We start from the raw sequence: 24,144 nt of genomic DNA, 5'->3' as shown, positions 1-24,144 counted from the left end.
CAGCCTATGCTCCAGGCCCACTTTCAAATGGGGGCAAATTCACCATACAAAATTCACAGACGGCATCAGCATAAGTAACAATACCAAAGCAACTGACTGAGCAGTGAAGAGGAGGAAAATGCTGAGCTTTTTTCCTTAATGTAGTAGGGTTAGGAGAAATTTTATTTTTAAAATGCTCTGTGTTGTTCTTAAAGGATTGTTTGTGCAACAAAAAACATAAAAACTTGCAAGTAGAACTCATTTTGTTTTACAGTCCAGACAGTTTAAAACAGCTTCTTCTTAAAAGTACCTTTATGTAAATCATCACCATTTCAGTAAGTAAATGCAGGCCTACAAGTTCAGGGATAAAAATGGTCACATAAGCTGAAGGGGACATCAGGATGTGTCCTCTTTTGAATATGAATAGCAGGAGTAGTTTTACTCTTTAAAAGAAATTAAAACAGCATATCAACAGTACAACTCACTGTAGGAAATAGATAATATCCCTTCATCTTTGTAGTTCTACTATTTATTCTTCTAGTTATTCACTCATTCATTCAAAAACATTTAAGGGCTTACTATATGTCTAAGGAATTACTGCCAGCAGTGAAAAAATTCTTTTCCTCATCAGTTTGTTTGACCTAAGAATAAAAGAAGCAAAAACATCATTTTGCCATTTTTGGATTAAAATTCACAACTTCCTAGAAGCTATTCTGGATCAACTCTACTCTATGCTAACAATGCCTTTACTGTCTCTTCTTGGTTCTTATTTTATACACTATTCAGCAAAGTTGGTTGCTGTGGCAGGCAGAATAATGTTCCCCCCAAATAGGTTGGCTTACAATCACTAGAGGGCTTTACAATTGTCAGCAGAGGCTACTGGAGAGTAAAACTAAACTAGGTGGTCACACAGGGAAAGAAGCCGAGTTTTAGCATCACTTGCCATATAAATGGCCTCACATGTTCCAGGTTAGCAAAGAAGCATTGTAGTTGACTTAGAGATAGCCATCCAATTTTAGATCTCAGGTAAGTGGAAAAGTTTCACAGTATACTCTGTGTTGATATGCAAAACTTTGTTAATGTGTATGTTTTGTTTGGATCTTTATCTCATTTTTTACTTACCAATGCTATTTAGTAAGCACTTGAGAATGTGGCAAGCACAGCATTTATTAGAAATACATGGTAGAGTTGCTGGCAATGTGGGTCTGGATTTTTGCTGAATTTTGGATTAGGAAACTTTCTTACCTTGAAACCCCTTGAGCAATTGTGACTTAAACCAGAGTTTAGCCCTTGATTATTGCCTGTTAAGGGACTCTGGAAATCCTCCACAGCATGTAACAGTAGTGCTAAACCTAAAGAAAACACTCAACAATTAGGTGTTGATTGATTTCACCCTATGGTTGATTGATTTCACCCTGTAGACTCAAGTGAGACTAAATTGTTCGCCATTTTTCTCATTTAGTATTTTCTTCAGTTTCCTGGATCCCAGGAGACTTTTAGTAGGTTTTGGATGAGCCAACAAGGATTTCTGACCTCCATTCTCAGAAAATGTCTGGCATCACCTCAAATCTGGATTTGAACATTACAGAGGGTGGATAGGGAGCATCATCACTAGACTGAGGGTCAAGTACACTTTGTCATCTTGGTATTCGTTTTTGTCACAGTTCCTAGCATGATAATTTTCAAATAAATGATTTTTGGAAAAAAATGTATTTACAACCAGGTATCATGTTGAATACACAAATATAGAAAATTAAGTCATTTTTTCCCCGTTATCAGACTTTAGGTTGGCCTTCTGAATTAATGAGAAAATATTTTCTTGAGTATTTGTGTTATCTTGCAGGGTGGGTAGGACTGTATTTTAAAGTTAAATGACTAAAAATACTATTTTTGGTTTTTATTAACGAGCCTGGGTTAGGGCTACAGTTGAAAACCTCTGGAGCTTTACAAATCATGCAGTTTATTTAAGCAGCAAGGGTTGTATTGCTCTCAATTTCACTAAATCAACATTCATTATGTATAAACAATTAAAGCATAAAAAGCCTTAAAAAAAAAAAAAAGAAAGACCATAACCAAAACCTGTGTAGTCCCAAAGCAGCATGGAGCTGTACAGGCCGGAAGCATCCATTTAAATTCCTGAGTTACAAGGAACATTACCCCTACATAAGCAAAAGTTTACAGTGATTTTATCAGGCATTTCCCACACCTGTTAAAATTATAAGCATTATTTTAAAAAGAGAGCGAGAGAAGAGCAGAGGCAACATGAGAAGAATGGAGTTGGCTGCTCCAGAGACATCTGCAGAGGACACTACATATTTCTTCTCGCCCTGCACGCTGGACGGTAAACCGGGTCTTCTGGGGCTTGCTGGGCAGCCGACATTTTCCGTAGCAGGAGTTTCACTGTCAAGGTCTGAAGGATGTTAAACGCTCGGGCCAAAGGCCAGGCGGCTCTTTACCGTCAAGTTAAGTAGCGGTGGGAACGAGCGGAACAGCCCGATTCCCCTCCAGTGCAGAGTGTGGACGTGCCTGCCCCTCCGGTACCGAGCACTGCGGGACCGGCGAGCCTGGTCCCACTGTCCGGCGGGAAAGCCGGAGCTGCCAACCGTCCGGCGCGCCCCAGCCTTCCGCCTCCCGGTCCAGCCCGGCGGCCCGGCCGCCTCTGCTTCGGGGACACGGAAACCCCGTAGGAGCAAGGCGGGCGGGGAAAGCGGCTCTTCCTACCGCTTGCTGCAATATTCTTCCGCCGCAGAGCAAAGAGTCCCAACATCCCCCGCCAGGGCCTTGGGATGTTCAGCAACGCCGTAAGATCGACAAATAACTAAATTTGGGTTTTCCCACCGATTTGCTTAGGATATTTTCTGAGATAAGCACCCCAGGATCACAATTTTGTGGCTGGTCGAAGAACGACGGGAAAATTCCTCCGCAGAAAACGGGTCCCGGCCGCGAGCCTATAAAAAACGGGTGGTGCGGCCCTTCTGCCTTTCCAGTCAGGCACTGAGTGGTTCCTCGGATCATGTCTGGTAGCTCCGCGGATTATAACAGGTATGCTGCTTCCTCGGTGGTGGTGGTGCTCTGTGGCACAGGTCCTAAGGCGCTGGAGGAGGTTGTAATAGATGGAGAGGAGGCAGGGAACCCCGGGTTCATAGGCGTGGCTTTGGGGTACAGTACTCCTGTGTTTTGTCGAGAAGCTTCCATGATAGGTAGGGCCCGGATTGTGGGGAGACGGGTAAGGAAACGAGGTGGTGAAAGAGTGTGTTTTCCCGAAGACGCCTTGAAATCGCGGCCGTTTCCCCTGCCCATACGGAGCCCGGCATTTATTGGCAGCCGTGGCGCAGTCCGCAGTCGGTACGGTGTAACTGGGCTGTCTAAAGCTCTATTGGCGGCCAGCGGCGCGGTTTGGGAGCGCTAGGCAGTAGGTTGGGTGGGGGCAGGACGGCAGCGGCGGCCGGAGGCCGGATGGGGCCGGGCCGGCAAAGGGGCCCCGGCGAGCCGTTGGTAAGGCCTCGCCGGGCCTAGGCCCGCGTCAATCACTACGGCTTGCGCATTGTTAGGGGCGGAGCTCGGCGCGTGGAGCTCTCGCGAGACGGTGCACTGCCGAGAGGGGAGCGCCTGGCGCTCAGGCCTGGGGGGAAGGGCCGGCGTCCGTGGGGCCTTTCCGGGCGTCCCCGGTTCCTAACCTTTGAGCGGCCGCGCAGTACATCGTGTGCCCTGCGGCACCAGCTGCCTTTGCTCGTTTGGGAAGTGTGCACGTGCGGGGGAGAGCGACCGGATGAGAAAGGGCTTCTCTTCCCCTCAATGTGCAGTTGCAGGGGTTTGGGGAAGGGACGTTCTCCTAACAGCAGTATTTTTGTCAGCAGAGAACATGGCGGCCCCGAGGGAATGGAGCCCGATGGTGTCATCGAGGTAAGAAATGGGTGTGGAATTTGGAACTTTGGAAAGGTGAGTTTGTTCATCCGTTTATTCCTTTTTTGTTTTTCTTAACTTTTCAGAGTAACTGGAATGAGATTGTTGATAACTTTGATGATATGAATTTAAAGGAGTCTCTTCTTCGAGGCATCTATGCTTATGGTTTTGAGAAGCCATCAGCTATTCAGCAGAGAGCTATTATCCCGTGTATTAAAGGTAAAAGAACTCGTTGGTGCTTCTTAAAAATGAATTCCTTGTTCTGCATAGGACGTGCACCTTTTTCTCTTTAATATGGGAAAATTACCTTCTGGGGGACTAGCACCTATTTGTATTCCTTAAAGTGAAATGATGGCAATCATCTTTCGGGACTGACCTGAAATGAAGAGAATACTCATTGCTGATCACTTGATTATTTGGGCATAATTCATGTTCCATATGGAATACGTGGTGTAAACTAGAAGTGGCGGTTTGATGTGGGATCGGTAAATGTGTATCCTACTTTTTTTAGGGTATGATGTGATTGCTCAAGCTCAGTCAGGTACTGGCAAGACAGCCACATTTGCTATTTCCATCCTGCAACAGTTGGAGATTGAGTTCAAGGAGACCCAAGCACTAGTATTGGCCCCCACCAGAGAACTGGCTCAACAGGTATTGATAGTGTAGTTCAAAAAAACTGCTTGCGTGTTGTACAGGTTTCAGGTTTCACAATTGTGAAGAATTTAAAGCTTAGCATAAATTTGTCCTACAGAGCCCTCCTTTTAACTGTGTGCATGCAGGGAGTTTCTGTTGAAAGCTAAACAGACGGGAACTGGGTGTGCAGGTATGGTTTGCAGGGTTGTGTAACAGATTGAGAAACAAGTTTTTGTTCAGGGTGGACTAGACCTGTTCTCATTTTCAAGTTTGCAGTTGTGCAACATGAAAACTACAGTGACATGTTATTTGACTGTCTTAGTAGTTTGTGATGTATCTGTTGCATGCTGTGTTTTCAGAGCTCACTGCCATATTGGTTTGAAGTAAAACCTTGCTAATAACATCTGTAGGGTTTATTAAAGCCAAGATTACGTCGCAGTGCTACGGGAAAAATTGTTTTACCATGGTTTACACTTTAATACACAATGAAGAATAACAGTAGGAAATGTTTTTAGTTACGTAGCTGGTACCTGGGGCAACAGGATCTCAAGTTTGACAAGGCACAAGATGTTTTCAGGGAAGTTTATCTTGAGGCATTTAGATTGGTCTGCATTTTAAGCTCGGAAGTAGTTAAGTGCTCTGCATGCATTAAAGCTGTTTGTAGACCAGATATTTGCCATTATGCTTTGGAAGTTAAGTCGCAGAACTAGTAATTCTGCTGGATAATAATCAGGCTTTTGGCTTTCAGATCCAAAAGGTAATTCTGGCACTTGGAGACTATATGGGAGCAACTTGTCATGCCTGCATTGGTGGAACCAATGTTCGAAATGAAATGCAGAAACTTCAGGCTGAAGCACCACATATTGTTGTTGGTACACCAGGGAGAGTGTTTGATATGTTAAACAGAAGATACCTTTGTAAGTATTGCTTGTCGAATATAGTTTGGTTTTACTATTATAAATAAAGTAAATAGCATGCCTGAAAACCTAGAGATGATAGTATGACTTTATTTTAAACAGCTCCAAAATGGATCAAAATGTTTGTTTTGGATGAAGCAGATGAAATGCTGAGCCGAGGGTTTAAGGATCAAATCTATGAGATTTTCCAAAAATTAAATACAAGTATTCAGGTGAGCTTTATTTCACTCCCACTCTTAAAATAGCTGGAGGTTAGGTTTAATGCAGATATTATTACAACATAACTGAAGTGTTCTGTTGTCATTCCCCCTGAAAGCAAAAGCAACTGATGCATAACTGTCACAATTCCATGCTCAGACAGATGCTTGGTCTCAAAAGATTTTTTTTCGTCGAGTATTGTGCCAAGTTGTGCTAACTACTTGTGTGACGTGTGACAGCATAATGAATTTTTTTTTTTTAAGGTGGTGTTGCTTTCTGCCACAATGCCAACGGATGTGTTGGAAGTGACCAAAAAATTCATGAGAGATCCCATTCGAATTCTGGTGAAAAAGGAAGAATTGACCCTTGAAGGAATTAAACAGTTTTATATTAATGTTGAAAGAGAGGTAATTTGTCTAATAGTCAAACATAAAAATGTAGCCAGGTTTTTTTTTTACCTTCTTGAATAAGCACTGTGCTAAAATTACAGAAACTAGGATCACATCTTGGTTTTTGTAATAATGCTAGCAGAGTACACACAAGAAGAAGAGTAACTGCACTAGGTTGTAAAAGACTGGGGTGGACCTCTTTCTTAATGTCCAATGTCCTTTGTCTTAAGATTTGGTGCAATATGTCTTTAGACCAATCTAATAATGAGTTTCTAATGAATGTAAGTTGGAAACAATCATGTTAATTACTGTTAACTTTCTCTTTGAAATACTGTAGGAATGGAAGTTGGATACACTTTGTGACTTGTATGAGACACTGACGATTACACAGGCTGTTATTTTTCTCAATACAAGGCGTAAGGTGGACTGGCTCACTGAGAAAATGCATGCCAGGGATTTCACAGTTTCTGCTCTGGTAAGAGGTATTCTAACCTAGTAATGGTAACTTAAGTCTACCTTCATTAAAGCAGGATTTAGACTACAATATAGCTGCTAAGTGCTGTGTTGTCGTTCCCCCTGCTCAAAATAAAGTTGTTTCTTAACTATACCTGTCTGCTGTACCCCTGTAGCAGCCAGGGACGCTTGGTCTCATACATGTTGATAAGATTAAATGTTGATTTGATTGGTGATATTCTTGAATTAATAGGTTTGTTCCTTTGCAGCATGGTGACATGGACCAGAAGGAAAGAGATGTTATCATGAGGGAATTCCGATCAGGGTCAAGCCGTGTTCTGATCACTACTGACTTGTTGGTAAGTCTTTCACTGCTCTTTTTAATTCACCAAAAGTTTGTTTGGGGGGAAGGTTTTTTAATAACCTTTACCAGTTCTGGGCTATTTGGGAGAATAAAGAAAAGACCACACTCCACAGTGAGCTATACCACTTAGTATAGTTCATTACTATTTTGTGGCCTACATTACATAGGTGTCTAGTATTTCAGTTAGAATTTGAACATCGTCATTGTATTTCAGGCTCGTGGGATTGATGTGCAACAAGTGTCATTGGTTATAAACTATGATCTACCTACCAATCGTGAAAACTATATTCACAGGTAAGTAGATGGCATCTTGACTTTACTGTACTGGTAAAATTCATACTTTGCTTTTCTACTGACTGATTTGTCTGAAAGGTAACCTCAAATCAGGGAATTGAGTAATATGACATAGTAACTTGGTAGGGTGTAATTAAAATTGTACTTGGGAAGATTGGTCATACACAGTGGGAAAACAGTTGTGAATGTTGCCCAAATTGTGGACTCTATACATACAGATAAGGTTGTTTTAGATCAGTTGGTCTTAGCTTATTTTTGAGCTGTATTTTTTAGTGATGCTCGTGTCCGTGTCCATGCGCTTTCTTGGTGATTCCTCTATAGTTGGGATTTTCTTGGTGTCATCTGGTAGCAATTTGAGCAGTCCCTGGTTTAGTTATAGTGGCTTTATCCCTAAATAAATTGAATTGTACTTTGTTATATGATGTAAAAAAAGACTTTTTAAAAAATACAGGGGTCGATAGCAGCAGTTGATGACGAGATGGCGCTCAGAAACGGCGTTGACGTAATTTAGGACGTGGAATCATAAGCGAAACAGCACACTGTTTGAATAAAGAGCGAGTCGGTATTTATATTTGTTTTTCTTTTGTCATGATTATTTGATATTTTAAGATGCTCCAGCCAAGGCATTTTGTATACTAGCCTATTAGGTGGTTTGTATTGTCTGGTTTCTATCAGGAAGGTTAGAAAGCTGTTTTTGGAGGTAAACACGTTTGAGTAATTTCAGTTATAACGTGTGAAACTGAGCAAAAAAGCAGTGATAAGTTTGGGTCACCATACCAAATATTTGTTTTCCCACTGGAAAAAGTTGTAAGTTTTAGACAGTAGTTAACCTTGCAGCATTTGTATTTGCAGTTTACAGTTCCAGAAGTGCGTCGAAATGGATTACATAACTGTTCTTTTTGTTTTATCCCTGGTGTTTTACATCTGTCCCAGGCTGACATCTGCTCTTGGCTGGCCCACTTTGGTATGGGCTTTAAATTCACTACCCCAAACACAATACTGTCATCTGCTTTAAAAAATAATAATAATAATGCTCAAGATACTTGATAAAATCTCATTTTGCAGCCAGACAAGCCTTGAATCCTTTTGGCACTAACTGCAAAGGAAGATTTTTTTCTCTAGATATTGATTAGCAGCTAGTGCTCCAATTAGAAGCACGAACTATAACCTTGTATAACCTTGATAAGTAAACAGCAGCTGCTGGTTAACAAGTGGATCATCATGTTCAGTAGTTCATGCAGCATGTGAAGTAGTATATTCTAATTGCTGATTTCTTTTTCTTACACAGAATTGGCAGAGGGGGTCGATTTGGGAGGAAAGGTGTGGCTATAAACTTTGTTACTGAAGAAGACAAGAGGATTCTTCGTGACATTGAGACTTTCTACAATACTACAGTGGAGGAAATGCCAATGAATGTGGCTGACCTTATTTAATTCCTGGGATGAGATAGTTTGGAATGCAGTGCTCGCTGTTGCTGAATAGGCGATCACAACGTGCATTGTGCTTCTTTCTTTGGGAATATTTGAATCTTGTCTCAATGCTCATAACGGATCAGAAATACAGATTTTGATAGCAAAGCGACATTAGTCGTGAGCTCTTGTGAGGAAAGTCATTGGCTTTATCCTCTTTAGAGTTAGACTGTTGGGGTGGGTATAAAAGATGGGGTCTGTAAAATCTTTCTTTCTTAGAAATTTATTTCCTAGTTCTGTAGAAATGGTTGTATTAGATGTTCTCTATCATTTAATAATATACTTGTGGACTAAAAGATATAAGTGCTGTATAAAATCAGCCAATTATGTTAAACTAGCATATCTACCTTTATTGTGTTTGTCATTAGCCTGAATAGAAAGGCCCTTAAAATTGATTTTTTTAGAAAGCATTTGAATGCATTTTGTTTGGTATTATATTTATTCAATAAAGTATTTAATTAGTGCTAAGTGTGAACTGGACCCTGTTGCTAAGCCCCAGCAAGCAATCATCCTAGATAGGGTTAAACGTTTACCCCAGTAAAATTGCCATATTGCACATGTCTTAATGAAGTTTGAATGTTAAATAAATTGTATATTCACTTTAAAGGTGCTTTAGTCATTTTATTTTAAATTGTTCACAAAAATACATGCTGAATATGTTTTAACAATTCTGAGTTAACTGCTGCATGACAGTTGCGCAGAGGCCGATCAGCTGTAGATGTTCATCAGCACCATCTGCTAAACATTTATCAACTTCCTACAAGAAAATGAAAGATTAGTAAGTGATTTCCCTTTCAGGTGTGTATGCTGTGCTGAAATGTAGAAGATGCCTACTTACAGCAAGTTTTTCTGTAATGACAGATTTCTGTTTATCAGAAAGGTTATCATTTTCTACAACCCCATCATGAAGTTGATTTACAAGCTGAGTTGCTGCATGACCCTCATCTATTAAGTCCTGTAGCAGAAAAGAAAATGATTTTGGTATGATTTCCATCCCTCCCCGCCAGGTTAGTAAAGTGTCTTTACCTTTACCACAGCTTCTAGTTTGTCAAAAGAGCCACTCTGACATGCAGCAAATACTCCATCGATTGTTTCAGCTGGTATTACCTAAAATAAAGAATGAATTAATTAAAAATAAAGCATAAAGTTTCTGGGTGAAGACGGTTGACTTGTTTCTCTGCCAAGCCTGTGCAAACTCCCTGGTGTTCTATGCTAGGACATGTGCCACTTCAAGCGTGGAACTGTTACCTGATACTGAATCCATACAGACGGAGCTGGGAGGGCAAAGAACTGACAAAGGGTCAGCTTTAACCCTTATGCTTCATCTGGTCTCCAGATAGGTGATGGAGAAAGCTACTGGACCTGAAACAAACTCTGGAAACATCCTGTTTCTAAGATGCCACTAACAAAATGCAGAGATGGGTTGGTTTATGTTTCATTACAATACAAAATGAAACCTGAAGACAAGGGTGTGGCACAAGAGAATTCCTTTAAAGATTTAATTATAAGTTGGATATGACCCTTTTTCCTTTATAAGAAAAGGGATATCTGTTAACATATCTGACATCTGTTAGATATCTGTTAGATACATCTGCCACATCCCTGCCTGCCTGAAGCATTCTGCTAACTCCCAGAATGGTACAAATGTTTATATTCCCTCAAAATTCATGTTAAAAATCCCTAATGTATTTGGAGGTGGCACCTTTGGCAGGTGATAGGAGAGTGGAACCCTCATGAATGGGATTAGTGCTCCTAAAAAAGGCTCAGAAAGCTGCTTTTTGCCACAGGGTGGTGCAGGGAGGTAAAGGCCATGCGTGAACTAGGAGTCTACTCAACTAGGAAGTGTGTCCTCAGGCACTCAATCTGCGGGCACCTTGATCTTGGATTCCCAGCCTCTGGAACTGATTTTTGTTTATAAGCCACTCAGCCTATGGCATTTGTTACAGCAGCCTGAATGGGACTAAGCACATAATAAGCACTCCATATATAAGAATTAAAAATTTTCCAAAAGCCACAAAAAAGCAAATTAAAAATTTCAGAATATCCAGTGCTCTTACCCCAGCAATGTCTGTGATCACCTTTTCTGTGACCTCCTTTCCACCTGTTAATCGAGTAGCACTTTGAAGAAATGTAATGGCTTTCCTTAAGTCTCCTTCTGACACTTTAACAAGATGAGCTAGTCCCTGAAGAGAAGAAAGTTCTTTAACCTGTTAATGGCCAATTAAGGATGTATTGGGGGAAAAACAAAATCTATTTCCATTTTTGAAGGAATGTCAGTTCTATAGTGGCAGAATTCATGGAGACAGCCATGATTACATACAGCAAGGAGAATTCAAATTACAGTTAAGTTCTGTTATAATGAATAAGGGCCTATACATTCTATTACTGCCAGAATTTCATCATACCAAATTAGTCCTTGCAGTGAAGTATGGGTAATGACAAGTGGAGTACGCTGTCATGCAGAGATTGGCTGTCGCAGAATTTGCATCCTAACATGAAATCTGCCTCAGCTTTGGGTCTCTGAAGTATTGACAGATAATAAACTTCTAGTAGCAACAGAAAGGCTGAACCAGTAATTCCTAGACATTGTTTATTTAGCTTAACTTTGCCTGAAGAATCGGCATCAGAAATTGAAGCAACACAAATTTGACTTTCAGGAAGTGCCTCTTCATAGGCATTCATCAAAGGAATTAGTAAATTACAATAGTAATAACAGTGATTACCTCATTGCTAATTTTGATATGTTCTTTATCAGCGATGTCTAGTAATCGCTGCTGCTGAATTTTATCTGACAGAGGTTTGAAGCGGAATTTAGAACATCTAGAGGTCAGAGGTTCAATTATTCTGTAAAATATTGGAAAAAACAAGTCAGCGTCTAAAGAAGAAACTCCCCAGAAGAACTCATTTTTGTCAAGAACAAATCAAGATTTGATGGAGATAACTGATACACTTTGTTACAAAGCAGAAACTAACACACCTTTGTAAAGCAATTTTACCCCAATAAAGATGTTAAAAAAAAAAACAAGATGTGATGGAGAAACTAATGTAGGCTTGAAACATTTAAATTTTTTCTCTCCCTATTTGGGGCTATCAAAATAAGGCTGCCTTGCATCCACCTTGAGGGCATTACACATACCGACTGACATAGTTACAGATGAGACAGAATCGGGTGGTTTTAGACTCTTTCTCCATGGTACGTCTTAAAGCTGCCTGAGCAGCTGAGGTCATAGAATCTGCTTCATCCAGGATCACAATTTTAAAAGGAGGACATGGCTTCCCACTGATTCAGAGAAACACAAAGGAGTTATAATTCACACATCATTATCACAATCTAATTTTAGAACATTCTCATCACCCCAAAAGGAAACCCTGTGACCCTTAGGAGTCATTTTTTTCTCTCCCAACTGTCCCAGCCATAGGCAATCAGGAATCTCTACTTTGTTTCCACAGATTTGTCTATTCTGGACACTTCATATAAATGGAACCACATGTTGTCAACTTAATACATTGTCTTTTGTGATTGGCTTCTTTCGCTTAATGTTTTCGAGGTTCATCCATGTTGTTGTATATCATTACTTCATTTCTTTTTATTGTCAAATACTATGGCAAATGGATATACTACGTTTCATTCATTCATTCTTTAGTTGATGGATACTGGGTTGTTTCCATGTTTTGACTACTGTGAATAATGCTGATATGAACATTTGTGTACATGTGTATATGTTTTCATTTCTTGTCAGTATATATTCTAGGACTGGAATTGCTGGGTCATATGGTAACTCATAGGAGAACTGCCAAACTGTTTTCAAGATGGCTGCACCATTTTACATTCCAACCAGCAATGTATAACGGTTCCAATTTCTCCACATCCTTGCTGATACTTGTTATTTTCTGTCTTTTTGATTACAGCCATCCTAGTGGGTGTAAAGTGGTATTTCATCATGGGTTTGATTTGCATTTCTCTAAAGGCTCATGATGTTAATGAGCATGTTTTGATATGCTTATTGACCATTTGTGTATTTTCCTTAGAGTAATGTCTATTCAGATCCTTTGCCCATTTTTAAATTGGGTTGTCTTTTTATTATTGAGTTGTAAGGGTTCTTTTCTTTCTTTTTTTTTTTTTGCGGTACGCGGGCCTCTCACTGTCGTGGCCTCTCCCGTTGCGGAGCACAGGCTCCGGACGCGCAGGCTCAGCAGCCATGGCTCACGGTCCCAGCCGCTCCGTGGCATGTGGGATCCTCCCGGACCGGGTCACGAACCCGTGTCCCCTGCATCAGCAGGCGGACTCTCAACCACTGCGCCACCAGGGAAGCCCCGTAAGGGTTCTTTATTCTTGATCTAAGTCCCTTATCATGTATGTGATTTATATACATTGTCAATCCAAGGTGGATATCAAAAATTGTGTTATTCACTTTCTACAAATTCCTAAGTGTGCTCTGATATAAATTTAAATATATGCCAGGTACCAAAAATTTAACCTTGGAACTTTGCAACCTAAGGAGTATACACAGCTGCGTAAACACCCCTATTGAATTATTATTAGTAACAACTCCTTTTTCACTCAATGTGTCCCAGTTTGGACAAGGTTTTACATTGTCACCAACTATGAAATATACACTGAAGTTTAAGATATATGATAGGACTTTTAAAAAATAACATAATAGCAAAAATCAGGATTTTTATTATGAGTGTACAACCAGACCATCACATTTGATTAATAAATACTCCTTAGACAAATATCGATTAAAACCCCTTGACAGCTAAATAACTTAAAATTAGTTACTATAATGGAAAGGTCATTTCTAGGTTTAAATAATTTAAGATAAAAATACAATCTAACATGAAAAAGAAGTTGAAAATCTGGCAGAAACATGTTTTTTAAACAAATACAATGACATGGTATAGAGAAGGGAAGGTGAGCTTACTTACTCTGAACGGCTTCCTGTCACAGTTAATTGGGCAAAATTCTTCACTTTCTCTCTAACTACTTGTATTCCACGTTCATCAGATGCATTTAACTCAAGAACTCTTAATCGAAAAAGTTCAGGCCTATGTCAAAATGAAAAAAAATTATGAAACATCATAGAGCATATAAGTAACCCAGGTTTATACCATATTTTAACATTTGTACGTTTTTCAGTAGTTTAAAATACACCTAGTAAACAATATGAATAGAAGGTATACAATTCATTCTGTATTTTCTCTTTTGCAAAGGCACACAGTTAACATTCTGGCTTTTTTCCATGCATTTAAAAAAATAGATGATAATGTACTAAATTTTAAGTCAATTTTCCACTTTGGACTGTATCATAAGCGTCTTGCCATGTCATGATAAACACTGTAAAAACCATTTTAATAGCTATATGACTTTCTAACCTAAGATTGTACCATCATTTACTTAACATCCTTCTGCTATTAGACATTTAGATAGTTTTAAATGTTACAATTTTAAATAATGCTGCAATGTAGCATATTTTGAATTATTTCCATAAAGTAGTTTGCTGTAAGGAAAATTACTGGATCAAAAATGAACAGTTAATTTTTAAGTGAGTTTTTTTAAAAAAAACTATTAAAAGTTACTGTAGGAAAATCTGAGAACTCAAAAGAAAATAAAAATACCTGGCACACACTGCCAAACCCTGTTTTGAAGACTTCCTTCTAGTTATTTTTCTATATATATGTGTATATTTTTTTAATAGAAAAAAAAGAGTTGAGATTTCTTTATTTTTCCTAAATAGCATGATATCCTACGCATTTTTCTATGGGCATAAACATCTAGAAAGCTCTGTGCATGTATTTTCTATTTTAAAACCACATATACTATTAAATGTGGAATTTATAGTTAAGGCCTTTTAGGTCTATCAAGACAAACATTTAAAAAAAATATTTTACGAGTTATATAATTTGGACTAACCTACTGTAGAACAACCAATAATAAACTATACTTAACAGTTTCATGATGACTACATCGCTAAGGATGATTCAGACTGGATCTAACTGAGTTGTAGCATAATCAAAAAACCTCTCTTAAAATTTCCTCGGGAAAATGAAAGTTGCTGTCAAATAAAATTCCCAGTTCAGAGCAGCTTCCCCCTTTTGTCCTCCTTCACATTTCAACAGAACTGATTATCCTTATATATTTGGTGGTTTCAGAGGCATCTAATTATCTTCATGTGTAGGATTTCAGATGTACCCTTAGGCCATATGCCTGATATTAAAATTCTGGATTAATTAAAGATAGGCTTTGTTATGTTGGTGCATGTTGCATAGATATCAGACATGGCTGATACGTGTCTTTTAACCTTAGGTAAAGGGCTCCTCTACTACAACAGTTGGCTAAGCCGAGACAGTCAGTCTAGGACTGAATAAGAAGGTCGCTCATAGAGATTTTCTGCTGTACCTGGAATCATACTGCCTCAACTACCACACACTCTGCTTATACTCAGGATACTTGAGGGCAAGGAGCTGGCCCAGCCACTCGAGAGGCAGGCCCTGGCAAGTCCAGAGCAAGAAGGAACTCAAGAAGGGGTGGTGCGCATCAGTAGCATCAAATAGCAAATTCCATGACAGATGTGAACACGACCACTAAAAGTCATGAAACTATCAGCATGACTGGAGATAGGGTCTTCTGGTTTCCAAAATCATAATGAAAGAGTTAAAGTGATGAAAAAAATCACAAGGCTCCTTGTAGTACACTCAAACATTTGAACACGGTTCAGAATAAAGGTTACAAAAGATACAGGCAAGCTAATTTATTGGAGGGGAGGAACTGGAAATGGGCCAGCTGGATTATTAAAAAATTCAGAACAAAAATAAACCCAACAACCTCCCGGAAAAACCAAATGCAAAGTTTTAGAGAATGAAAAGCAGTACCAGAGATTCTTAGCGTCAAGTCTTTAAAAAAGAGAGAGAGAGAGATTTCAACTTACCCAAAGAGTTCCCTAGCTGCTGCCAAAATAGTGGATGTTTTTCCAGTTCCAGGTGGGCCGTAAAACAAGAGATTAGGGAGCTGTAGAAGTTAAATTTTATTTTTTTAAAAATTGTATTCTGGCACAAATAGGTGAAAGTGACTAAAAATGTCTATGGAACAGTGCAATGACTTCCCTAATAGGGCACATATATCTGAATACAAGGATTTCTTAATATAACTGGTATCATAGTAACAACAGTACTAAATCCTGCTTTTTCACAAACACCATCATTTTTCCCTAAGAGATCTTTCTAATATCTTAAGCTGAATCAATATTTATGATTGTTCTACACCTAATCTAATACTTAGGTAGGATTTTCAAAGCTGGAATTAAAAACCTCTTATTTCTGAAGGGAATACTAGGCTTCTGTCAGTTCCCTGTCCCACACCTAGGCTCAGGACTGGGCAAGATTTTATATTTTATAAAGATGTCAGTTGCTTCAAAAGGAACACAGACCAAATTGGATTTGGCCAATACTGAGGAAAAAGGAATGAAAATGGCATACTGGGGCTTTGCATGAGCTAAAGTTCCAAGAACAGAAATATTAAAAAAAAACAAGCATCTTTGAAGTGCCAGGCCGTGGTCCACAACATGATTACATACCCTGCCTGTAGGGATACCCGCATGTATCAGGGAGATTTCATCAGTGGAAGACAGGATAAGATTAAATAACTAGTTATCTTCTTTTATACCTTAAGTCTAGCTGGCTTGGCGCCTATCAAATAGGCAACTGATCTGTGGTACAGATTAACAAATGTACTAAATTCTAATGAGCACTGTAATTAAACTGTACATTCTTTTTTTCTTTTAATTTTATTTCATATTGGAGTACAGCTGATATACAATGTTGTGTGTTTCAGGTGTATAGCAGAGTGATTCAGTTATACATATATCTATTCTTTTTCAAATTCTTTTCCCATTTAGGTTATTACAGAGTATTGAGCAGAGTTCCCTATGCTATATAGCAGGTCCTTGTTGGTTATCTATTTTAAATATAGCAATGTGTACATGTCAACCCTAAACTCCCAATCTATCCCCCCACCACCGCTTCCCCCCTGGTAACCATTAAGTTTGTTCACTAATTCTGTTTCTGTTTTGTAAATAAGTTCATTTGTATCATTTTCTTTTAGATTCCGAATATAAGTGATATATATTTGTCTTTCTCCATGAAACTATACATTTCTTTCATGTACGGAAATCACTGCACATAGGAAACTAAGCAGTATAGTTTATTTGCTTCCACTCTTGCCTAACCTTCCCCCCTCCCAGCCATTCATTCTTCACCCAAATCAGATGCCACTCTGCTTGCTACTTAAAGTTATTCACTGTATTCATACTCCACTTAGAAAAACAAAACAGACAAAAAAAATCACCCTGCTTACCATAACCTACAAGGATGTCCATGATCTGCTCACCACCTCTCACACTTTCTAAGTTCCAACTTACAATGGCCTCCAACAGCTAAGCACTTTCTGGCCTGCACATATGCTGTCCCCCATGAGCTGGGGTCTGACTCCATTCTTCTGTCTGGCAACTCCTACTGCATTACAAGTCAGAAGCCTTCCCTGACCACACAATCTAAAGAGGGTTTCCTCTGTTATTCTCTCACTGGTCTTTGTTGCACTTGATGTAATTTGCAATTATTTATTGTTATTTATGTAACTGTTAGGTTTAATTGTAAAATACCCATTCACCTCACTATATGAGAAGCTTGAGGAGGTCAAGAACCTTATTTGTTCTATTCACATCTATATTCTCAGCATCTCCTACAGTACTCAGTATGCACCAAGTAAATAAACCAACATATAAATGTATTAGTTAAAAGACTATTACTGTTACACTGGTAACATACAGCTTAAGATACAAACTATGAGATTCACTATTTAAAAACAAAAGCAAAAGCAAAACCTCCTAGGCGTCTTCATTTTTAAGGTTGTAACTGTTATTTTGATCCAACTACCTCAGTAGTTGTAATGGTTCATCCAGTCAACTATTACAATAATTTAAATCCTTTAAAACATGGTTAAATTACTAAACCCTACATTATGTAACAGTCTGATATGTGTATATATATATATATATATATATATATATATATATGCATTTAAGAACTGTACATGGACTAGCAGTTCTAAAAATTGATTTCTGAAAAATCTCTTATAATTCTACTGTAAAACCCTTTAATATAAATGAAGGAATGAATTTTTTCCTTTACTCTTTAGAGTTAAAAAAATTACTTCAACTTTAAGTTTCAAAAAACTTAAGTCTGAAAAGAAACAAATCATTAAACAAGTGGATAAAGAAGAAAGTTCTTAGTTCAGCCTCATAAATTAGATGGTATAAAGAACTGGATCATAATCCCACTACATTTGCCAAAAGAGCTGAGAATCCCAGCAATTAAAATACATCATGGGGCTTCCCTGGTGGCGCAGCGGTTGAGAGTCCGCCTGCCGATGCGGGGGACACAGGTTCATGCCCCGGTCCGGGAAGATCCCACATGCCGCGGAGCGGCTGGGCCCGTGAGCCATGGCCACTGAGCCTGCGCGTCCGGAGCCTGTGCTCCACAACGGGAGAGGCCACAACAGTGAGAGGCACGCATACCGAAAAAAAAAATAAAATACATCATGTCCTGCAATCTGTGTAAATATTACCATGCAATTTAAATTATATACTATTATAAAATTAAAAGCTAAAGATATTTGGATCAAATCAAAAAAATACTGGTAAAGAAAAAGATTTTCAACAGTTTTATAAATATAACTTCTTTCAAAATATATACTGTTGCAGTGTAATTCCAGGAAGAGACCAATGGCAGCAAAAACCAAGGAACCTCTAATTCAAAGCAGCCAGGTTGAGAGGAGGGAAGAAAATCTTGGGAATAAAGTAAAAACCACATCCCACTTTCACCTGCAACTGTTTCCCTTCTTCCACTAAGTTCTTAAAACACTTTATCATATACAATTTTAAATTGCTAATTCTTCATATGGTTTGTCTCTGAATTAATCTAAAATGCAAGTCACTCAATGACATTTTATCCCACATATCACAGCAGGGGACATGATGCCATAAGCAGAACTAAAGACTCAATTTTTTTTGTATTGTAGTTCAAACCAAATCCTAAAATTAGGTGAGCAATCATACGGTCAAAGAATCTTTGACTCTCCCTTATAGTGCCTATATCATTATCTATAATTCTATAATTTATTTTGCTTACGTGTTTATTCTTCTGTGTCTCTCCCCACCAAAATAAAAGCTCACGAGCAAAGGGACCTAGCCTGTCTTGCTCAATGATCTCCACTTGAGTACCATATAACAATGCCATAGAACAGAAAAGGAGATGCTCAACAAATATTTGTTGAACTAATCATCCATTGTACAAATAGTAATCAAGGGCCTACTGTATATACAGGATAGTATTTAAAGGGGGCCGGAGGCTATAAAGGAAGAGGGTGAATAAATTAAATCTCCCGATGACTTTAGACAGCATCTGCTACTCACATCAGCTCCTTCTAAGGACTTTTTTAGCACTGCAACCACTTCTTCCTGGAAAGCAACTTCATCCACATATTTTGGGCGACTGGAAAAAAAAGAGAGAGAGAAGTTATTCAGTGTATTATAGTAGCCACAGAAGTCTCTTCTTTTGCTAAAATATCAATGATAACTCTCTCATATCAGTATGAAATGAGAAACTTTCATAATTGGATGTGGAAACCCCATCTATATTTACTTTATGCAAATATATGCTGAGGAATGAAGTAATTTTTCACTTTTCCAGATGCATTGCTTATATCTGTTGTGCTTATAAAAACTATGCAAAAGGATTTTATAACATCACAAATGCAAACTGGTTCAAAATGTAAAATGAACATTTGCCTAGAAAGTAATATTATGTTTTGACAACGTGCCCCTAAACTGAAAAGGGAGACCTATTTAGCAACCTCAAGATAGGTAACAAAGTTACATATATGTTACTATGTTGTTAATGGGTTAATACCAATTTCTCCTATCACCTAACTGCACAAAAAATGCATACCTATTCACTTCATTGAGGGTTAACAAAATAACCAGCTTAACCAATATGGAGTGTAATTTTTGTCTTACATTGTTAACTAATGATGTTAAACGAAGTTATACTCCCAACCCTAAGTCAGGCTCTGTGCTTAGCTAACTAAACAAAAGTTTTTCTTTGATTTATACTTTTCTAACTAATCAGGCCAACGCCGGGCAGATATTTTATGTCAGATAATGTTATCTTGGAAAACCAGTGTATATTATAAACCAGGGTTTCATATTCAAATACCTGCAGAGTCCAGGCAGATAACAAGAGTGAAGAATTCGAGTGTAAGACAAGAGACACTAGTAGGGACTATGGTGAAGTGAGGAATATATGACCTTTCCAAAATGAGTAGTACACACATCCATCTAAGTGTTTTCAGGTGAGAACTTGCATCTAGTGCTGCCTAGTCTCCTGAGTCTGAAAATCTAGATTTTTCCCCTTGTCTAATTTATTTAATGAAAAGTTTCTAGACTTTTATGTGAAATTTCCCATTTTTAAAAGCATTGTTGGTGCCAAACAAAACTTATGAGGGCCTTACTTGCCTTATAAGTAATCTGTAATCCTTTGGTAATAACTGAGGGTACACCAGGGGTTCCAACTACTTGTTATAATATCACTTAGCTGACTGAAATTTAAGAGCAACTTCAGGGGCTTCCCTGGTGGCGCAGTGGTTGGGAGTCCGCCTGCCGATGCAGGGGACGTGGGTTCGTGCCCTGGTCCGGGAAGATCCCACATGCCACGGAGCGGCTGGGCCCGTGAGCCATGGCCGCTGAGCCTGCGTGTCCGGAGCCTGTGCTCCGCAACGGGAGAGGCCACAGCAGTGAGAGGCCTGCGTACCGAAAAAAAAAAAAAAAAAAAAAAAAAAAGAGCCACTTCAGGTGCTGTTTTTGCCAAAAATGTATAAACAAAAACTCAACAATTTTCAGCTATCAGTAATGAAAAGAGGAACAGATTATTTGGACTTAAGTCGAACTCCTAAGAGCTTATAGAAACTGTTTTCTTCACTGCTGTATCCCAGCCCCAAAAACCGTAGACCTGAGTTACAGAGAAGGCTGTAGTTCATTCAGAAAATACGTGTATTCAACTAGATTATTCTAAGGTACATTTCAGTTCCAAGGTTCTATGACTTATATAATTGGGTGACTTTTAAGGCAACATTTAAACAAGGCAAATCATCCTCCTCTTAAATTAAAAAAAAAAAAGTGATCAAAACTGGTCAGAGAGATAATTTATTAACTATTTCAACAAAAACAAAAGCGTTCTTACTATTTTTCCACCCACGGAACAGGTTTAGCTTTCTTGTTCTCTCCACTACTTCTGGCAGTGGCAGCTACTCCTCGATCCTTAGTCAATGGTGGTTTACTGCTGATAGATGTGCCTTTTAGAAATGCCTGCATGGTTACTTCACCCTGACCAGGTGCAAGACAGAAAAGGAAAAGCTCTTTTGAAACCATCATGAGGAAGTACAGCCTGAAAGCACACTTAACCTTGTGCAAAGACATTCAAAAAATATTAAATGGAGGACATCACCCCATGACCTAGCATCCTTTGAATGCATTCTACTGAGGACTACAGGGACAGAAAAAAGGCCAAAGTGCTGAAGGAACTTAAAATCTACTTATGGGACTTCCCTGATGGCACAGTGGGTAAGACTCAGGGCTCCCAATGCAGGGGGCCCGGGTTTGAACCCTGGTCGGGGAATTCGATCCCACATGCATGCCACAAGCTAAAGATCCTGTGTGCTGCAACGAAGATCCTGTATGCCGCAACTAAGACCCGGCACAGCCAAAACCTATAAATATTATTTACAAATCTACTTATAGTGAGGGACTTATAGAACAAAGTTCTATAACTTCAACAAACTTTTTGATAACTATGATGGCATTAATGGCCAAACTGTACATGGGTCTCAACAGTCTCTTCCGTCATGGGCCTAACTCTAGCTCAGACCCTGGAATGAACTCAGCAATTAGGAGTAGTACTGCGACCAAAAATGAGAACCTCCACTTCTCTTGGGCCTAAAGCGCCACTGGAGAGCCTATTTTATGGGCAGAGCCCTTGCCTGCCTTCAGACAGAAGCTTTTATGGGGAGGGGAAGGTGGGGGGGGGGCGGCGAGACACTGTTGTTAAAATGGAAACAGCTGTTTTTCTCACAGCATGGTCATTTGAAGAAACCAAAACAATTTGGAAAAGCATGAGGAGATTTAAAAATTCAAAATCTCACCCAGAAGATAAGCACTATTAACATTCAGGTAAACGTTCTCCAGGCAGCAAAAGGCTGTTTTTAGGGATAGTTTGTCTGAAAATCCCCAGCATTAATGGCAATTCTATTTTTTTCACTGCTGTGTCTCCAGTGCCTGGTACAGAATAGATGCTCCATAAGATTTGGTGACTGAATTACCACTTATCAGACTCAGTTTCGCCTTCTGTAAATGAGCTAAGGCCCATTTCATAAGGCAACTGGGTCAAATAAAAGAATCGTGCAAACACACAGCCCTGTCTGTGCTTGGCATATGGATATAATCAATAAATAAAATAAATTGTTAACATCTGTAAACAACTAAGGTTTTTAACGTTATTGGATTACTCAGTCCCTGCCACAGGCTGCCAAACAGTAATACCGCCCAAAGCAGGGCTCTGAAGGATGCTGGATTGAGCCACCCGTAGACCAAGGAGTGCGCAAGAGGTGGAAGACATCACAGGGGTATCGAGGGCACAGGAGTAAAGGAAAGCAAAGGCAGTCCTCGCAATTTCTCCGGCTGGTCACCTGTTCTCCCCGGCTCCCCGCGTGTGTCCCCGGGCACTGCCTGGGCCTTTTAGCTGCACGTCTTGAGAGCTAGGACGCCACCGGCTCGTTCCTGAGGTTTCCGCAGCAGGGAAAGGGCGAGGTGGTCGCGAAGTCTTAGCCCCGTTCCCCAAGCGGAGACTCTCAGGCCCAGGAAGTCCCGAGCCGCCAGAATGGCTGGGGGAAACCCTTACGGTAGCCGCCGTCAGCAAGCAGCCCGAGTTCCCGCCACCGAACAGCGGCGAAAGGCAGGGCGGGAACAGGCCGCACGTCAAACGTCACTTCCGGCCTGCTGCGCGCGCGCCCGCCTTAAGGGAGCCGTATCCTCCTATTCTGTGGTGTTTAAGCTGAGACACGCGGACTCTCGGGGATGCTGGGGCTGGATGGGAATGAGTCCGGAGGTGTAAATAAAGCTCCATCCTGTCCCGACGTAGCCCTCCGACTAGAGGCTGCGGGGCAAGGGAACTTGAGAGCTGCCGTCTGTAGGAGAGGCTGGGGCCGAGGACCCGCCTGCTCAGCGGACGGGGGCGGGGAGGGCTCCGGGAGCCCTGACCCGCTAGGGCGGTTGAGGAGGGGCTTGTGGGCCTCGAATCGTGGAGGTCCACTCTCTTTTGTAGGTACGAGCCTGCAGAACCTGTAATTCATTGGCAGTCATGGGCATGTCACTGACATTTCTGCGGCGACACAACTCGGCGGGCAACCTGCTTCACCCCAAAGAAGGGCGGGGATTGGGGAGGGTGGAGTCTATCCTTCGCCAGAAGAGGGCGCCGTGAAGATCCCCGCCCTCTCCCTCCGGCTTGGTCGTCGCGGAGCAAACCGTGTGTGCTTTAAGGGCGGAGACGTCGGAAGAAGATGCCTTTCCTTGCCCTTTTGGGTGCACGTGGCTTATATCTCTATTAGTGTCTGCCCGTTGGTGAGAGGGAGGGCCTTGCCGCGCAGCTATGGTCAGCTAATCCCAGGGCCCTGCCCAGAAATCTGGTGGTGCAGACGCTCAATAAAGGTTACAACATTGATAATGTTAACGCCACCAGGGTACATGCAATGTGTGCTCTAGGCAAGTGTTTGAGGCCACCCTTTTAATCTTTACCCACTGCTTGTCTTAACTCTGGAGTTTTCCTAAATATTATTGAAATCTGAGCCTTTTGAAATGCTGCCTTCGCTGCAGACCTTTACTAATTACCCTAACCCACAGGGTTGATCTGGGTCTTCTCCGGATGAATGACTTTTATTTGGCACATACTCATCATGACACTCACTGTTAACTTTACATGTTCATTTGTCTTTCAACAAATGCTTATGGAGTGCCCATACCTACACTGCGAGGTGCTGGGGATACGGCAGAGAACAAGCTGGAAGGTCTTGCCCTCAGGAGAGTGACAGTGTGATTTGTTATGCAGAGGAAGTAGGGGCTCTGAATATATACATCCCAGGCCTAACCTAATCCAGGGGTTAACCAGATTAAGGGTGCTTTGTTTTACTTTGTAACTCCCACAGGCAGGGCCTGGTACAATCTCTGGACAGTATAAAAAGCACACAGTTTACCTATCTGGTCACTGGTTTACATTGTCAAAACTCATCACAACGTACATTTAATGTTTGTACATTTTATGTAAATTATACCTAAATAAGGTTGATAAAAACAAAGATCTGTGAAGGTAGGTGGCATTCATTTGCTACCTGAACACCACAACCACACAGAGGGAGATATAATCCCATTTTACAAAGGAGACTC

The 24,144-nt window shown here is 40.2% G+C and overlaps 2 protein-coding genes and 4 non-coding genes across 8 annotated transcripts; 5 read left to right on the top strand and 1 right to left on the bottom strand.

The window, feature by feature from the left end:
• The first annotated feature begins 2,956 nt into the window (after window positions 1–2,956).
• Window positions 2,957–9,205, top strand: EIF4A2 (eukaryotic translation initiation factor 4A2). 3 transcript variants are annotated; one of them, XR_003792364.1, is made up of 12 exons: window positions 2,978–3,021; window positions 3,834–3,882; window positions 3,969–4,101; window positions 4,394–4,533; window positions 5,264–5,432; window positions 5,535–5,644; window positions 5,894–6,037; window positions 6,357–6,494; window positions 6,742–6,831; window positions 7,051–7,130; window positions 7,582–7,692; window positions 8,419–9,205. XR_003792364.1 is itself a non-coding variant. In XM_029214707.1 (11 exons), the coding sequence occupies exons 1-11, from the start codon at window positions 2,993–2,995 to the stop codon at window positions 8,561–8,563; spliced, it is 1,224 nt and encodes a 407-aa protein (XP_029070540.1). In that variant the 5' UTR covers window positions 2,957–2,992; the 3' UTR covers window positions 8,564–9,205. The 3 variants fall into 3 exon arrangements, 2 of the variants coding, with proteins under 2 accessions (XP_029070540.1, XP_029070539.1); XM_029214707.1 differs by lacking the exon at window positions 7,582–7,692 and having other exon boundaries at window positions 2,957–3,021; window positions 3,837–3,882; XM_029214706.1 differs by lacking the exon at window positions 7,582–7,692 and having other exon boundaries at window positions 2,959–3,021; window positions 8,419–9,067.
• On the top strand, window positions 4,224–4,292 carry LOC114891377. Its single transcript, XR_003792487.1, has one exon. It is a non-coding gene; the product is annotated as a small nucleolar RNA SNORD2 (small nucleolar RNA).
• LOC114891372 lies at window positions 6,087–6,265 on the top strand. The gene has a single exon (XR_003792482.1). It is a non-coding gene; the product is annotated as a small nucleolar RNA SNORA81 (small nucleolar RNA).
• On the top strand, window positions 6,544–6,675 carry LOC114891345. The gene has a single exon (XR_003792459.1). It is a non-coding gene; the product is annotated as a small nucleolar RNA SNORA63 (small nucleolar RNA).
• Window positions 6,858–6,997, top strand: LOC114891358. Its single transcript, XR_003792470.1, has one exon. It is a non-coding gene; the product is annotated as a small nucleolar RNA SNORA4 (small nucleolar RNA).
• On the bottom strand, window positions 9,200–22,695 carry RFC4 (replication factor C subunit 4). The gene is made up of 11 exons (XM_029214708.1): window positions 22,395–22,695; window positions 20,894–21,036; window positions 19,069–19,147; window positions 15,529–15,608; window positions 13,529–13,648; window positions 11,736–11,879; window positions 11,323–11,443; window positions 10,657–10,782; window positions 9,626–9,706; window positions 9,438–9,554; window positions 9,200–9,356 (listed from the first exon to the last, which is right to left on the bottom strand). Exons 2-11 carry the CDS (start codon window positions 21,022–21,024, stop codon window positions 9,261–9,263), a joined length of 1,095 nt encoding a protein of 364 aa, XP_029070541.1. The 5' UTR covers window positions 21,025–21,036; window positions 22,395–22,695; the 3' UTR covers window positions 9,200–9,260.
• Between the last annotated feature and the right edge of the window lie 1,449 nt (window positions 22,696–24,144).

This window comes from Monodon monoceros, unplaced genomic scaffold (genome assembly GCF_005190385.1).
Source record: "Monodon monoceros isolate NGI ecotype Baffin Bay Population unplaced genomic scaffold, NGI_Narwhal_1 Super_Scaffold_11, whole genome shotgun sequence".
Taxonomy (NCBI): domain Eukaryota; kingdom Metazoa; phylum Chordata; class Mammalia; order Artiodactyla; family Monodontidae; genus Monodon; species Monodon monoceros.
This window is presented reverse-complemented; position numbering and strand designations above follow the sequence as displayed.

Bases quoted from the DNA above. Each gene is read 5' to 3' on its own strand.
- EIF4A2 (XM_029214706.1), top strand. From the start codon at position 2,993: ATGTCTGGTAGCTCCGCGGATTATAACAG. The intron at 6,038-6,356 runs GTAATTTGTCTA...GAAATACTGTAG, and splicing joins ATATTAATGTTGAAAGAGAG to GAATGGAAGTTGGATACACT. The intron at 6,832-7,050 runs GTAAGTCTTTCA...ATTGTATTTCAG, and splicing joins TGATCACTACTGACTTGTTG to GCTCGTGGGATTGATGTGCA.
- RFC4 (XM_029214708.1), bottom strand. From the start codon at position 21,024: ATGCAGGCATTTCTAAAAGGCACATCTATCAGCAGTAAACCACCATTG. The intron at 10,783-11,322 runs GTAATCACTGTT...TCTTCTCTTCAG, and splicing joins ATATCAAAATTAGCAATGAG to GGACTAGCTCATCTTGTTAA. The intron at 9,555-9,625 runs GTAAAGACACTT...TTTCTGCTACAG, and splicing joins AACTAGAAGCTGTGGTAAAG to GACTTAATAGATGAGGGTCA.